Below are 17,289 nucleotides of genomic sequence, written 5' to 3'. Positions count from 1 at the left end.
TGCTAAAAATACAAAAATTAGCCGGGTGTCGTGGTGCATGCCTGTAATCCCAGCTACTCAGGAGGCTGAGGCAGGAGAATTGCTTGAACCCAGGAGGCACAGGTTGCAGTGAGCCAAGATCGTACCATTGCACTCCAGCCTGGGCAGGACAGAGCAAGACTCCGTCTAAAAAAAAAAAAAAAAAAAAGTTGCAGAGAAATACTTAACACCAAGGAAAATATTTTTATAAAACAATTGCTCACTGGTGCCAGTCACGGTGGCTCACGCCTGTAATCCCAGCACTTTGGGAGGCTGAGGCAGGTGGATCACAAGGTCAAGAGTTCAAGACCAGCCTGGCCAAGATGGTGAAACTCCGTCTCTACTAAAAATACAAAAATTATCGGGGCATGGTGGTGGGCGCCTGTAGGCCCAGCTACTCGGGAGGCTGAGGCAGGAGAATGGCATGAACCCGGGAGGCAGAGCTTGCAGTGAGCTGAGATCGCGCAACTGCACTCCAGCCTGGGTGACAGAGCAACACTATCTCAAAAAAATTAAAAAATTAAAAAATAAAATAATAAATAAATAATTGCTCACTGGCATGCCCCTATGAGAAATTTCTGCAATGTTATATTCCTTGCTGTTATAGGTAGTGATAATTAGCAGACCATATTCCATTAATTTCTTCCTGGACTAAGGTGCAATGAAGAAATAGTTAGTTTTACTTTAATTGAGTAGAGTTTAGTTGCATAGAATACCTACAAATGGAATCAAAATTATGAATTACATATAAGTGCTGGTACATCAATGCAGATAGTGAAATTTTCTTCAAAGGAATTCTCTATGCATCAGCCGACAAGGAAGTATTCACACTTACTTGTGTGTGTGTGTGTGTGTGTGTATACACACACATAGAAACACAAACTTAGATAAATGACTTATGAGAACAAGCCAAGACCAAAAGTGAAATTAAATCTATTAGAAAAGTTTAAAACCCTACAAAGGAACATTTTTTAAAAAACCACAGTTGGCACATGATCCATTCGTCTAACTTTCAGGTTTGGCGTCTCCATCCCTTTGGATGTGGGTTGTAGTTGTAATCAGCTACTGGAAGACAGTAATCAGACCTGGTTTCCATGGACATGATTGTGGAATCATTTCTTGAAGCCTGCCTATAATATGCATATGGCAACTGTGAACCATATTGGGAGTTGGTGGACATATTATTATTGGCTGTGACATTATACTCTTGCCTTCCACATGAGCCCATATAGGCCTTCTGGCTTTGAGGAATATAGGACAATCTTTCATTCCAATCCTCTGGAGGCCCTGGAAGCACCTTCCTCCGAGCTGCTGAGATCACATTTGCCACAATGGATTCCTGGATGTTTCTGGGCCTGAAAGCATCATCCACTAGACCGAGAGGAGATTTTGCTGCTGCTTCCCAAGGAGTTGGTCTCTTGTTTGCTTTCTCTAGTCCATCAGTTGGTTTGCTAGAGTAACTATAAGTAGGCTGGTATACCCAAGGAGATGCAGAAATGGTGGGTGGGATTGATCTTCCGGGAAGAGAAAGGGAGTGCCCACTCTCCTAAAAACAACGAAAATATTAATATATCTAATTCATTTTGGTTTGTGCTGATTGTTACTCCAAAGTATTCCTGGCATCATTACCAAGCACTGCAAAATAATAATAATAATAATAATTAACCCCCTAGAATGCTTAGTCTTAAAGCCAGGACAGGCTGCCTGTCCTGCCTGTCCCCACCTTTGCAAAAGTGGGCCAAGGGCAAATGGTGGGCTGCCACTTGACCCCACCTTTTGCACTTGGCCCTCCTAGTTGCTCCCCATCTGTGAACGCATAGCCCCAATTGCTGTCATCTTTCTTAGGCATAGTCACTAGGGGCAGGGCAGGGGCTTTGTCATCACTAGGAAACACCTTTCCTTCTCTCTGCCCTGTACATAGGCATACGTGCACTCGCATCCCAACCTCATTCCTATCCTGCTTTCCTGGTACAAAATAAACAAAACTTATTGATAACCTCAGAAACAAGCTGTAAATTACCGAGTTTTTTACTCTTCCCAAGTGACTTTTAATCCGTTATCTAATTTTGGTCTAGTGAATGAATATAGCAAAAACAAACAAGAGCTCTGTAGATGTAGTTAACATTACTGGTATTAAATGGCTGGCCCTTTTCCTCTCAAAATCTATTTATATGGTGAAGATCACATGGATTTTTATTTCCTAAGTGGAGTGTATTGCCTTTGTCTCTGAGGGAATTACTCCTGCCTCTTGTTTAATTTGCATTTTGCTTCCGTTCATGTGTATTACATTCCTAGTTCTTGGAGAGTTTGTATCCCTGCAACATTCCTCTGTGTATACTAAATATTCTGCTTGACTAACAACACAAAGATATTATTGATTATTATTATTATTATTTAGAGTGGGGATTTCACTCTGTTGCCCAGGCTGGAGTGTAGGGCATGATCATGGCTCACTGCAGTCTGAAACTCCTGGGCTCAAGAAATCCTCCTGCCTCAGCCTCCCAAGTAATTGGGACTACAGGTGCACACCACTATGCCTGGCTAAATTTTTAAAAATCTTTTTTAGAGACAGGATCTCCCTGTTGCCCAGGCTGGTGGTATTAGACTCCTGGCCTCAAGCCATCCTCCTACCTCAGCCTCCCAAGTTGTTGGGCTTACAGACATGAGCCCCGGTGCCCGGCTACAGCAATATAATTTAATGAAAGCTCTTGTGTTCTCATTCTCTCCTTTTATGCCTCTGCATTTCTAGGAATGCTGATGGCTGGCTATCTACATTACATCTTCACACATTCCAATATGCGTGAGACTACCTGAGATAAGCTCTTGGCAAAACCGCAGAAAGGGTATACCTAGGGGACAGGAGTATCAACTTTGAAAGGATCAAAACATCCTGTTTCCTAACAAAAAACATTACTATGCTTAAAAATTGCTCTCATTTTATAAACAGTTTCAACAGCTTTTCTGTTAATCAAGTTCTTAACTTTAAAGTGAATATCAATACCTGGATTTAGGCAAAATGTCTCAGATTCAAATGTTTTGTTTTTGTTTTTTTTATTAGGCACACAAAGAAGGCAGATGGTTCATTCTTGGTTTCTATCTGAAGAATAAGGGGGTCAATATAATGAATCTTGATTCTCTCTTTTTAATCACTTAAATTTTACTTACAACGGTGGAATCTTAGCAAAAACTTGCTTTCACTAATCCTGTCTTAATTCAGAACCACTCATAATTCTCTTTACTATACATTTGGGTGAGGTGTGGGGAATCCTGACTTTTAGTCACCTTCAAGGTCTTAGTTTCTATTTCACATTATGTATGTGTTCATTTCATAAACTCATTTAATATAAATTAACATATTGCACACCTAATATTTCCAGGTACTCTTTTATAAGCTGAAGACTTAAAGATGATAAAGTTCTTGCTCTCAATAAGCACACAATCCAGTACTAGTTTTAGCCCCACAGTAGCTGAATTAAATCATTTATAGAAGACCAGTCTGGGCCAGTGCAGTGGCTCATGCCTGTAATCCCAACACTTGGGGAGGCTAAGGTAGATGGATCACTTGAGATCAGGAGTTTAAGACCAGCCTAGCCAACATGGTGAAACCCCATCTCTACTAAAAATACAAAAGAATTCTCCAAGGTGTGATGACATAGGTCTATAATCCCAGCTACTGGGGAGACTGAGGCACAAGAATCACTTGAACCCAGGATGCAGAAGTTGCAGTGAGCCGAGATCAAGTCACTGCACTCCAGCCTGGGTGACAGAGCAAGATTCTGTCTCAAAATTAATAAAAAATAAATAAATAAATAAACAAACAAACAAATAAATAAAAGATTAGAGAAGATAGAGAAGAGACTCTTTAACTATCTTGACAGGAAAAAATAGGATGTTTTCTAAACTGTGAGAAGTGGTAAGTCTCACCGTGATGAAGGGAAATGTAGCTCTCTCCTGTGGTGTGTGTCTATATCTCATTTTTGTCCTTTCTGTGGAAGAGTTAGAACAACACTGGTCTACAGCATCCCTGGGAGAGTTTTCAGAGTCCCATGATTTTGCTTTGTGTGGTCTTTGATTATGGTAGAGGGAGGCAGCAGAGAAATTCTAGGAAGACAGAGGTGGGTCCCTGGTGAAACCCCACCTTCAAGCCAAAATAGTCTGAAACTCACAGCCCAAAGTGAGAACTTCTATTCCTGTTTGCCCATTCTCTCCTGATTGGTTCTTTGTGAATAGTGTCTTTTTTTTTTTTTTTTTTTTTTTTGAGACGGAGTCTCGCTCTGTCCCCCAGGTTGGAGTGCAGTGGCGTGATCTCGGCTCACTGCAAGCTCCACCTCCTGGGCTCACGCCATTCTCCTGCCTCAGCCTCCCAAGTAGCTGGGACTACAGGTGCCCGCCACCACGCCTGGCTACTTTTTTTATTTTTAGTAGATACAGGGTTTCACCATTGAGCCAGGATGGTCTCGATCTCCTGACCTTGTTGATCCACCCACCTCACCCTCCCAGTGTGCTGGGATTACAGGCATGAGCCACCATGCCCAGCTGAATAGTGGCTTTTTACCAGTCGAATGTTTTCCAAAACTACCTATGGCCCACTCCACCCACATCCTGTGCCTATAAAGGCCCCAGACTCAGTCACTAGAAGGGAGAGATGGCTGAACTTTGAGGGAGATGGCCAGACTACAGAAGAGATGATCTGACTTCAGGGGAAGACAACCTGCCCATCCCCTTCCCTCTCCAGCTCCTCTCTCCACTGAGAGCCATTTTCATAACTTAATAAAATTCTCTGCCCTTCAATTGTCTGTGTGACCTCATTCTTCTTGGACGCTGGCCAAGAGCTTGGAACTCACCGAGTGCAGATACCCAGAAAGGCCATCACACCAGCCCTTTGCCCTCATTGATGAAGGGCAGCCACCCCACACAATGAGGCAAGAGCCCAGCTGAGCTGCTAACCACCGTCTGTGGACAGCAGAACTAAGAGAGCACTGTAACGCTCCCTCTGGGGCTTTGAGGTTGCAGGCACCCCAACCTGGGCACCACCATGGGCCCCAAATGAAGTTTGCTCCTGTCAGTGCCCAGAGTGGCCAGCCAGATCCCACACTCGCTCACTCATGTGCTCCCTCCCTCAAGGGGTTGAGCGCAGTGGGCTGAGTAAACAGGGCACCCCTGTTGCAAGTCTGGCAAAGAGGTTAAAAAAAATCCTGCATCAATTAGATGTACACCTTGAGGGACTGCTTTAGTCAGTTATTTAGGTATTTTAAAAGATAGAAGGCTGAGAGGATGGCAATAGATAAAGGGAGCTAAGACTTTACAGAAATCTCAGTGAGGCCCCTGAACATATATACAGGTGTTTAATTCACTGACTAATAACTGGAAAAAGAAATAATTGTCAATATACTTGGGAGTATTAAGTACTATGTGAAAGCATACATGGCAGTGATAAGACATCCAAAACATTGTATGAAAGAGAGGAATTATTTTTTGGTGTTTCTCTCATGCACTGAGTTTGAAAATATCCAGGAGAATTGAAATTTGACAGAATTTAGAAAGTTCAAAATATCGTTCAGTGATATCCTATTAACAAAGAGATGAATGTGCAGGGAGAAAACTAAAATATTGAAATATGGGATGGAAAGAGTAAGCCAAGGCTTTCTGAAAGGAAATTAAAACCTAGGATTGAAGCTGAAAGCAAAAATCTCACGCCAAACATGCATATGACAAATGTAAGAGCAGGGTCGGTTGTGAGGAAAGAGGAGTAATCAGCTCAATAAGCAAAATGACCATTGCTCTTCTGCATTTCCCCAGACTGACGAACATGCCTCCACATTCTTTCATGTGCTAGTAATAGAGAATAAAATGATAGACCATTTTAGGTTAGAGATCCAACTGGGATATAAATAAATCATTCCATAGGTACAATGTAGTTTCCGTTTGTGCCCAAAATATTGCAAGCCTCTAGCATCCACCTACACCCATACTTCTAATTTTAATGTATTTCCCCAAAGCAATTTTCACAGTGTTTTTTTGGTGCTGTTTGCCTCTGTCCATCACAGTTCCAAGGCTCAGGCTGTTCTCTGCTTGGCTTGCTGAATGAAGCCATGTGATACACCCTGAGCCAGAAATGACCAAAGGAACCTAAAAGTAGCAGAGGTGTTTCTTTTGTTTTGGAATTTGAATGTCTGAAGCTGGAATCCTAGCATAGCATGGATTAGGTCCTGGGTTGTCCTTTCAAGCATGGGTTGTACCATTATCAAGGGAATTTAATTTTTTTTTGTATGAGAGCACTTAACTGTAACCAAGATGTTAAATTAGCTTTACCCATGATGTGTCATCAAATGCTGCTTTCTTTTTGTCTCCCACTACCTTTTAAACTTTATTAATAAAAAAAGTTTTCTGCTGCCACTGGAAGAAAACTTAGCAGATCCTGGGGCATTTTGCTTACTTTTGGGAATAATTTAATGGTTGCCTTAAGTTACTCAAACCAGTTTTATTTTGAAATAGAAGATTCCATCTCCTGAAATAACAAACTCCAATTTCAACTTTATTAAAGTTAAATCTCCTCCCCTTCCCCAGCTGGGGCCCACTTCAGAAAGCCTGCCTTCCTTCAGGGGAGGAGTTTGATTGACTTCTTCACTCTACTTCCGCTTCTTCTCTCAGGTCGCTAACTCTGCCTTCTGGTCCCCTGAGATTGGAGGAAAAAAAGAGTAGAGAGAAAAGAGCAGAAGGAAATTTTTACTTGATTTGGCAACATGATATTCTGGCCTCTTACTCTTATGGGAGATTGAAAGATTCCCATCACTGGGGACATCTTACCTCCAGTCCTTGATTCATGCTAATTCTTCTCTCTTCTAGGGGGTGACTTTGCACTCATCCTGTGTGCTCCCTTAGGCAGCTGTCTACCTACAGTGCGTAGCTACTCACATCATTTGCCTGTGGGGATGTAGAAGAAAATTTCCTGCTTCTTTGCCAGAACAGTTTCTCGGCCTGTCCCTTGCCCTCCAAATTTCCTGAGTGGCACTCAGACCCCACTCTGACCTCCTACCCATCCTCATGCAAGTATCTCCCATGAAGTTCTCTAGGAAGACACTTTGAAACTCTTCTCGCACACAGCTTGAGGTAAAAAGGTGAAACCCCCTCCACGCCACCTACTCCAAACACACACATCTTCAGCACTCTGGAATTCCTTCTCACAGAATCCTCTCTCCTTGCCATAATCAAACCCCTTTTAATCACTCGGACCTGGCTGAAGGGTTCAAGAATTGTGGAAGTCATTTGCTACTATTTTCTTCGTAAAGTCTGTATTTGAATCTGGAATGTCACTTCGGTGGGCAGCATCTCTTCTATCTGGGGGCCTTGGGTAAAACTTCAATATCTTGTCATCTCATTTTCAATACAGTACAAAGCTCCCTCTCTCTTATTTTTCTTTTTAAAGTAAAATGTAAGCTAAAATTGGAAATATTTTTTCTACAAATCAGTTCCAAGAAATTTCTCTAATAACTTCAAATAAAGTTGAAACCTTATACCTCACTAAGGCCTTTCTCTAGAGAAGAGGGGTACTTGTTTCCAGAGCATCTTGGTCAATCCTTAGGCTCTAGATTTTGGGAACTTCTTTATTACATTGAATAAAACATTGCTTCCCATGGCTTTACCCCAGTGATTCTGCTAACATGGATTACATCTGCTTCTACTTCTATGCAGCCATTCCTTCATACATTCCCAGTTTCTTCCACCTTTCCTGAGTATCTTCACTATCCTGTTGCTATCTGTTATTTTTCAAACTAAGGAGAAATAATATCTATGTCATTCATTCCCTCAAGTTCTCCACATCCTTCTTCCTCCAGTTTGTTGGGCAAGGCTAATGCAGGTATAATACCTTGATCTTCTTATGTAGATGTGTGTACATAAACACAAGGCCATGTGCTGAGTGAAGACATCATTCAAAATGACTGAGGGACCGTGTCATCTGGCAGATGGTATAGTTAATACTGCATGTGGAACATTCAATCTGTGTGCATTTAGAGCATTCTGTTCTTTAATTGTTCAACCCATGAGAGCACACACCAATCTTTAGCTGGCCCAATATAATGCATGCAAGGCTCCCACTGAACTCGTGAGTCACCGGGTGTTATAAGTCCCACAAAAGGGCTTAACGCTAAGGAGGCATTTTTCTACCTCTGTCTTTAAAAATAGCCAACATTAATAGACTGCTTACTGTGTGCCAGGCAGTGGGGGCTAATTGCTTTATGTGGAGTGTTTCATGTAATTGTCACAACCCCATGAAGTAGAGACACTATTATTATCCCTATTTTTCCAGAGGACAGTGAGACTTGAAGAAGGTAGTAATTTCCCCAAGGGCAAAAGCTAGTAAGAGTTGGAGTGGAAAATTGAACCCAGGCAGGCAGTCTCATACCAGAGTTCCTAAATCTAACTGGACTATACTTGCAACGATATTGTTTTGAGAGAATATCTTTTTTTTTTTTTTTTTTTTTTGAGACAGAGTCTTGCTCTTGTTGCCCAGGCTGGAGTTCAGCGGGGCAATCTTGGCTCACTGCAATCTCTGCCTCCCGGGTTCAAGCGATTCTCCTGCCTCAGCCTCCTGAGTAGCTGGGATTACAGGTGCCCGCCACTACGCCGGGCTAATTTTTGTACTTTTAGTAGAGATAGGATTTTGCCATGTTAGCCAGGCTGGCCTCAAACTCCTGACCTCAGGTGATCTGCCCGCCTCGACCTCCCAAAGTGCTGGGATTACAGGTATGAGTCACTGTGCCCAGTCTGAGAATATCTTTTTTTTAAAAAAAGATTCAAAACCATGCAAACTAAATGGAGTGAGATCTTAGAAATTTTGGAAAAGGTCATTTAAATTTTGATTAAATTTGGATTAATGACTACTGGCGTCTTGGCATTTGTCAGAAGAACAGGCAGGTAACCAGGCCGTAGGGAATACAGAGCATCGCATTTAAATGCATTTCTGCTGCATGAAGGTGAGAGAGCTGGGGCTCTGCATGCAGGAGAAAAGCTCAGAAGATCTGAGGGCCTTTCTCAGCTTAACATAAACCATCTTCTCATGTCAATCAAATGTTGATTTATCCACACAGCTTGTTAATAAAACAGCTTAGTTAGAGTCCTTGTTAAACTGTATAGTAACCAATTTAACTGGCAGGGAACACTTGACATGTAAAAAGAAAGTGTGATCTGAGGTTTACTTAGCACAAAGAAGTGAATTTTAAAGCAATGTAAACAGTCCTAGAAGCCAAAGAAGATAAATGTGATGTATGTTTCAAAGTTTAAACTATTTTATACCATAAACCTTGAAAGCGATAAAATTCTCTTGGCTGAAACCCTGCTTACACATGCACTGTAGAGAAAGGGGCTTCAACTGATATGATTTCAATTCCTTTGACTCTCTTCTCTCTTAAACACATGATCAGTAAATATTCATCACAAACATATACTTTATCATACACAGATTCTGGGAGGTCCAAGAAAAGCAAAGAGGAATAAAAGGTATTTCTTTTGCCTTTTTTATCATTGATTAGAATTTCTGAAAAGCAGAGGTCCTAGACGGAATGCACAAGTAGAAGAAACCATGCAGGAAGCACGAGGTATTCTCCATTTTTCCATTTGCTCAAGTTGAAATTTTGGGAATCAATGTTGACTGCTCTCCATCTCACACTCCAGACCTGATCTGTCAGCACTGACTTCAAAATACATCCACTATTCGACCAAGTCTTATCAACTTTCACTGACGGCATCCTGGACTAAGCCACCAAAAAGTCTCACCTGGATTATTGCTACTGTCTCCTAATTGATTTCCCTAGTTGCATTCTCACTTCCTTTAATTTATTCTTAATATGCTAGCCAAAACAATCCAGCTAAAACTCAAGTCAGATTATGTGATTCAGTCCACTGATTAAAAACCTCCTATGGCTTTTCATTTCAAAAAAGGAAACACCAAAGTCCTTTCATTGACCTACAAGACCTCACAAAATCTGCCAACTGGCTCCTTGCATTATCTGACTTCATCTTCTTCATGTTCTCTTCCTTTCCCTTTGCTCCAGCCACACTGGCCTTGAACCTTGAACACACCAGGTACACTCATGCCTCAGGATTTTTGTACTTGCCAATCCTCTGGATTTTTGTACTTGCTCTCCCCAGGTACCAGCATGACTCCTATCTTGTTTTCTTCAGGCCTTGCTCAAATATTACATGATCACTCAGCTTGGCAATTCCCTCCCTCTCTCAGAATTCCTTACCTTTCTCCCCTGCTTTAATCCTTCTCTTAGACTTACACTCATCTAACGTAAAAAATATTCTACTTAATCATTTTATTTTTCTCTCTCCACCAGAAATTAAGGTCCATCTAAGGGTAAAGGTTTTTGTTTCCTTAAGGCTTCCCTAGAACAGTACTTGGCACCAGAATAGTAGGTGCTTCGTAAGTATTTGTTGAATGAGTGAATGATAATTTCTACATCAGGCTGTCATAAACTGAAAATTTGGTTATCTTCACCAGAATTTTAGGTCAGTTCACAAGATGCAGCCCCTCTCACATATCAGTTACACGTGACAAGGGACACAAACAGAACTATCCCCACCACCTTAAATATATGCAAACCAATATGCACCCCAAGTCACGTTCACCAAGACAGACAGGATTCGCCAATATTTATGAACAAATCAATTTTTAAACAAGTGGAAGATTTTTAACGTTTAAATAAATGATTTGCATTCAGTCAGTGGAAGTTTAAGAGTTTCAAACGGCTTTGATTTCACAATTGAGAAAAGTCTTAGAAAATTATGCATGAACCCTAAAGAGAACCTGGAATACATTTGCTAGATTAAATAAATAAGATCTAAGAAGAAAAAGAGAAAGGAGATTGGAATTAGGGTTGAAGAAGAGCAAGCTGAAAGTCGATTTACCGTTTATCATAAGACTGCAAGGAGATGTTAGGAAATGGCAGCCTCTACTAACTAATCTCTTAGAGTCACTCCTAGCTCTAATGAGCCCTCAGTGACAATTTTCTTGACAGTAGAAACAATTCAACACTGGAAAAAAATTTCTGCATAGAGATATAGAATCCCATTACCTAAAGGTCTTTAAATATAAAACAAATGCTCCCTTGAGATGATTTAGATACAACCAAGCTTGATGTCAGAGGATAAAAACACTTTTAAGGTCATTTTGTTTTAGTCTCTATAAAATAGTCTTTTCCTCATTCCCTAACACTTGCCTTCTTAAAGTGGATTTTAAGTTTACTTCTACCAGCTGGAGTTTTTGGGAATTCTGTTGTAGGACTCTCTTACCTAGAAAATGAAAGAGAGTTTCTATTTCTTTCAGCAGAAGTTCACGGTATTATTCTGCCTGCCAAGAAGGGCAGAGAATCAGGACTAATAAACCATATTTCTGAATAGAAAAGTGGCCAGGTAATCACGTCGTTTAAATAGTTTCATGGGCCAGGCGCAGTGGCTCATGCCCGTAATCCCAGCACTTTGAGAGGCCGAGTGGGTGGATCATCTGAGGTAATAAGTTTGTGACCAGCCTGGCCAACATGGTGAAACCCCGTCTCTGCTAAAAATACAAAATTAGTTGGGCGTGGTGGCTCATGCCTGTAATCCCAGCTGCTTGAGAAGCTAAAGCAAGAGAATCGCTGGAACCCGGGAGGCAGAGGTTACAGTGAGCTGAGATTGTGCCATTGCACTCCAGCCTGGGCACCAAGAGTGAAACTTCATCTAAAAATAAAATAAAATAAAATAAAATAAAATAAAATAAAATAAAATAAATAGTTACATGAATGCAACGGACATACTCTGACATCAAAAGAAGAGATAGGGTCTTGTATGTAGCATATCATCTTGGTTCTGTTACTGACTAGTCATCTTAGATTAACTTTTAGATTAAATTTTCTCTTCCAAAACAATAGACTTTTAAATAAAAAGTTTTACTTCCTGCTTCAAGGAAATCTCTTTGTGAGAAAGGGTAAGGCTTGTAAATCACAATGGAGGCCAGCATCTTATATTGGAAAGAATGGAAACTTGGACGTCACACTGACCTGAACGTTCTGCCTTTGTCTCTTGTTATCCATGCAATTCAACTTCTCCCAGCCTTACTTTCCTTAATTGTAAGATGGGAGTATTGCTGGCTACAGTTTCAAGATTATGGGCAGAGTAAAGATTGTGTTTATAAATGGAATGCCACGTAGCCCAACAAATGGTGATTATTTTTGTTATTGTGGGAAGAGACTGTGTGGCCCTAAAGGTGTCAGAGACCTGGCAGGACCTTTTGTTCAAGAGGCAACTGCAAAGGCAGGCTGCTGACCCAGGATAAAAATAGGAGGGAGACTTGCCTTTGAAGTGGCATTAGCAGTGCACGCCTCCGAGGCTGCTGTGCCAACCCCTGCTGCCCTCCTGTCATCAGAACGCAGGCAGCTGGGCTGGCCAGAAACATTGCCACTGACCTCATCTCCCTGCTAGGTCTAAGTGGGCCAAAATATACACTTCTCGATTTTTTTTAAACCTTCTGTTATAAAAGAATAAAAATAACGATGCTCAGTTTAAGGTCGAGAAGACCAACATGAGGGAGGAATGTGTGCGTATACTTTTGTTGTCTCTTTCATCTTTGAAGCAATGATAATAATAACTAAAATGTATAAAACTTTTACTATGTACTAGCTACAGTTCTAAACACTGTATTTGTTACCTCAGTTAATCCTCTCAACAACCTTATAGCCTCCATTTTGAAAATAAGGAAAGTGAGGCATATAAATTAGGTAATTTACCCTAATATTACCCTAAATTAGGTAATTTTCCCTATACAAGCCAGTATGTGCTTGTATAGGGAAGTTGGAGAAGTAAAGCTATAGGTAATAAAATTTTATTTAAATAATGTATGTTAAGGCGTTAACTCTGTTTACAGAAAAAACTACTATACCAGCAAGTTTTACCCTCTTACCTTTCTTTATTCTCAAAAAAGAAGTATGTCACTCTACAAGTTAGAGCCTGTGAAAATACTTGTATTAATATAGACTGTGTTCTATTTAAGTAGCTGGGATTGCTGTTTTAATTTTTTATAATTCTTGGGGAACAGCCTTATTTAAGTTTATTTTCATAAAAGTCTGGTTTAATTGGTGCAAATGTAAAAAATAAATCTGTTAAACACATTTCAAAATATTTTCTGAAGTTTTCTCTTTCCTCAAAAGATTTAAATAGTAAACGTCATTCATTTAGATTCCCACGGTAGAAAAAGTGAATAATATGTATAAAAAGTTCAGATTTCATCAGTTTCTATGGAGAAAAAAGTAATTTTCACAATAAACAAAGGATGTTGATCTTGTTTAAAATAAATAATCTTTTGACCTTGTGGGAGTTTTTTAGGGTTTTTGCTTTTTTTGAGACAGGGTCTTGCTCTATCACCCAGGCTAGAGAGCAGTGGGGCTATCATAGCTCATCAGCCTTAACCTCCCAGGCTCAAGACACCCTCTCACCTCAGCCTCTCAAATTGCTTGCAGTGAGCCACTGCACCCAGCATGTGGGAAGTTTTTGTAGAGAAAAATGTTGGTACCTGGCACATGGTAAGCACTTAATTTATTATGAGAGTCATGATTATCACTATAAAAAACATGTTTTATATTGTATTCAGTTATAATTATGTGACTGCTATTTGAAGTGGAGCTAAAAGCCCTTAAGAAAAATTATTTCCCAACTAAAATGCCTTTTGCTTTTTTAGAGGAAAAGTTTATCAGTTATGACTTTAAAAACAAGGACTCTTAAGAAATGTGTGCATACCATGTAACAACCTTGATTTGGCTTTTGCACAATAACATTCCCCAAACTTCCCACTGATGTGTTTAGAAGCATCCTCTGTTCCAACTTCTAATTACATTAAAAATCTCTGACAATTCAAAGCTAGTTAATGGCAATGACGAAGACACATCAGCAACTATACAGTGTGTGACGACATAATTTCACAAAGATGTGGAGAATACAGGATGAGGAAAGTGACTGACTTGACCTTTGTAACTGTTTTTCTGACCATTATGTTTCTAAGCTTATTAAATGGAACCTTTGATTAATATCCTGGGCCCTGGGGAAACTGTTTAACCTACTGTTCTTTGAGACATGTAAGATTTACTCCCTATCATATTTATGTTTTCCTGGTCAAAAACATGACCCCAGGGTGAGGTTTAAAATTAGGAATCATAATCACTTGAACCCGGGAGGCGGAGGTTGGTTGCAGTGAGCTGAGATCACGCCACTGCACTCCAGCCTGGGCGACAGAGTGAGACTCCATCTTAAAAATAAAATAAATAAATAAAAATAAAATTAGGAATCATAAATCCAGCTCTTCATCAGGAAAGGCATCAACAGCTTGTTTTCTTAAGCACAGAGTAGAAAAAAATTATGTTCAATTCCCTTATCACATCTCTGGTCCAAATGGTAAGTTTTATTTAATGATATCTTTCCTGTTTGAGGGAATTTGCACAATAATTTCATGTATGTCATTTCATTTTAGAGACATGGAGATGCCACAAACTATGTGGGATTTTCAAATGTATGATTGTTTTGCTGGAGGAGAAACATGAGTTAAAGCGAAATATACAATGATGGTCACGATCATGTGCTTTTCAAATACAAATGGGAAACAGGAAAAATCTTTAATCAGAAGTATCCCAGTTACATTTCTTCAGAATAACCAGCATTTACTTCCATTGAAAACACTAATTCCAGATATATTTGTAGTCTGTCATTAATAGTTGAAAGGATGTCTCGGGAGGTATTGGAACGCATCTCTACTTATTAAACATTTGAAATTAGAGACCAAATACTTAATTTTGCCCATGGCTTTAGCTGCTATTACAGCTGGTTTTTATTGGCATAGCTTTTTTTTTTTTTTTTTTTTTTTTTTTGAGATGGAGTCTGGCTCTGTCGCCCAGGCTGGACTGCAGTAGTGCGATATGGACTCACTGCAATCTCCACTCCCGGGGTTCAAGCGATTCTCCTGCCTCACCCTCCCGAGCAGCTGGGATTACAGGCATGTGCCACCACGCCCAGCTAATTTTTGTGTTTTTAATAGAGGCGCGGTTTCGCCATGTTGACCAGACTGGTCTTAAACTCCTGACCTCAAGTGATCCACCCACCTCGGCTTCCCAAAGTGCTGGGATCATAGGCGTGAAAGACCACGCCTGGCCGGCATAACGTTCTTAATGCATTCGTGAAGCTGCAATGCATACTTGTCTAGAGATAACATTGCATGTTAATACTACAGCAAATTTTGCTATGTAGACCACACATTTATTAAAAGGATCTCATTCTTTAGTATTCTCCTGACTTCTCCCCATCCCAAAGTTTGCCTTCATTTTGATTGGATGTTAGGTATTTATTGACTATTACAATTGTTAAATAATTTTTTTCACTTTTAGTATTGATTCATACAAATGCATTGATGAATTTACAAAAATATTATGAATTAACTCAAATACTACATCAGCCCTCTTAACTGCTATGGATATATAATCTTAGCCTAAGATAAAAAGTCACTTCTGGAGATACTAAAATGGCTAGGCCCTCATCAATACACATTTGAGAGAAAGAGAGGAAGAGAGAGATCCTTCAGTAGTATGTATGTCTAAATTCTTAAGCAATTATCCATTAAAAAAATAAAAAACCTGGCAGTAAGCCGAGATCATGTCACTGCACTCTAGCCTGGGTGACAGAGTGAGACTCTGTCTAAAAACAAAACAAAACAAAACAAAAAAGAAAAAAAAAACAAACAACCAAACAAACAATAAAAAAAAAACAATGAACAGATTAGTCATTCATTGACCACATGGCATCAAGCCTGTGCAGTGATCTAGGCTCCAGCATTAACCCATCATTTATAATATCCAGCTCTCCCATTAGTCTTTTCTCCTCCCACTGGTAAATGTACAAACATATATTTCACATCACAGAACTTCCAAATACGTCACCATCTTTTTTGCTTTAGAAATAAACTTTAGTGCCTCAAAGTTTTGAAAACAATGTGCTCGTTACGATCAAAGCCATCACCAAGTGGGCCTGCCTGTTTCTTTGTTCTGTACACTCTTGTAACATGTAAGCAGCCTCTGACTGAGTTTGCATTTTGTTGACATACTACTCTATTTGCCAAGATTAATGTTAAAGTTAAACAAAAATATTGGCCTCTTTCCCTTTGAGGCATAAAGTGCATGAACTTCCTTTTTCTTTTGAAAATTTTATAATCATATTTATTTTCATTTTAAAAAGCTAATACGCATTCAAAGTGCTTCGAAATTTTCCTTTAGCCTAGATCCCAAAATAAGAATGTTTAGATTACTGCCAGATATACTTAAGCTGGTTATTAGTAAGAACATTTTGGATTTGGAGATAACAGAGTCTAGGGCCCAACAGCCAAGGGAAGTCATACCATCCTTTTCCCCAGAGATAAGAAAAAACAGCCAAGGAAATTCAATCTCTTTTCTAGATGATAAAATTGTATCATTCTATTCTATTCCTAGAAATATTTATACTCACTCTTGATTAGAGGCAGGGGGTCAGATAAAAATCACGTCTCAAGACCCCCTTTAGTCTTTTTTTTTTTTTTTTTTAAAAAGAATATTCAAAGCAAATTGCAATGCAACGAGTTTTAGAATGGCTGCCTGTGAAGCGCTGAGAGGGAAGGAGGGTTTGCTGCCATCTCCTGGACGTTTGAAATAAAATCCGCAGGATGAGTGCTTCAGCGCCTGTTCCTTTTAGACAGGGCACTAAGACTGTGGAAGCAGGTGCAGTTTACAAGTCTGGCTGTCCCTGACTGGATAAACAGGAAAACTATTTATGGGTTTTAAAGAATAAAGTTGACTTAAGTGGTTCGCATGTTAGAAAAGTGTTTTTCAAAGTGTAGTTCACAGCCCATTAGCATTAGAATCACCTAGGTTGAATGTTACAAAAACAAATTCCTAGGCCCCACCCAGACCTAGTAAATCAGAATCTCTAAGGTGGGGCTATCTCTAAGGTGGGGAAATCTTAATTTTACACCAGGAGCAAAAATTGGAAAGTTATATGTTGCAACACCATGAAGGGAATAGTTTGCTCATACTAAAGTGCTGTATATAAAGGAAATCATAATAGTCCATTCAATGTAAAACTAAAATTAAAAGTTCTAAGTAGTATATTTAACATTGCTCTTTATTTCAGTAATACCACCCACAATGAGTTGTGATATTTCAGTGAGTATTTCATAATGTAGAATTCAAAATCTAGCCCATATTGGACTTACGTGAAGAATTA

The 17,289-nt window shown here is 39.7% G+C and overlaps 1 protein-coding gene across 4 annotated transcripts in view; it reads right to left on the bottom strand.

Annotated features, from left to right (window-relative positions):
• Positions 1-935: 935 nt before the first annotated feature.
• SYNPO2 (synaptopodin 2) overlaps positions 936-17,289 on the bottom strand; it is a 171,807-nt gene continuing 155,453 nt past the window's right edge. The window contains exons 5-6 of one of the 4 annotated variants that reach the window (XR_013417282.1): positions 6,826-6,942; positions 1,527-1,564 (exon numbers count right to left, since the gene is read on the bottom strand). Coding sequence is in view for 2 of the 4 variants with exons in the window: in XM_015139136.3 (XP_014994622.3) it covers positions 1,031-1,564 (534 nt within the window). In the remaining 2 variants the exon portion in view is untranslated. Of the gene's footprint in view, positions 1,565-6,454; positions 6,695-6,825; positions 6,943-17,289 lie in introns of those variants that run through there. The other 3 variants (XR_003729764.2, XM_015139136.3, XM_015139138.3) reach the window with 3 other exon arrangements.

This window comes from Macaca mulatta, chromosome 5, assembly GCF_049350105.2.
Source record: "Macaca mulatta isolate MMU2019108-1 chromosome 5, T2T-MMU8v2.0, whole genome shotgun sequence".
NCBI lineage: Eukaryota > Metazoa > Chordata > Mammalia > Primates > Cercopithecidae > Macaca > Macaca mulatta.
Note: the sequence above shows the minus strand (reverse complement) of the source record. Positions and strands in the feature narration are given on the sequence as shown.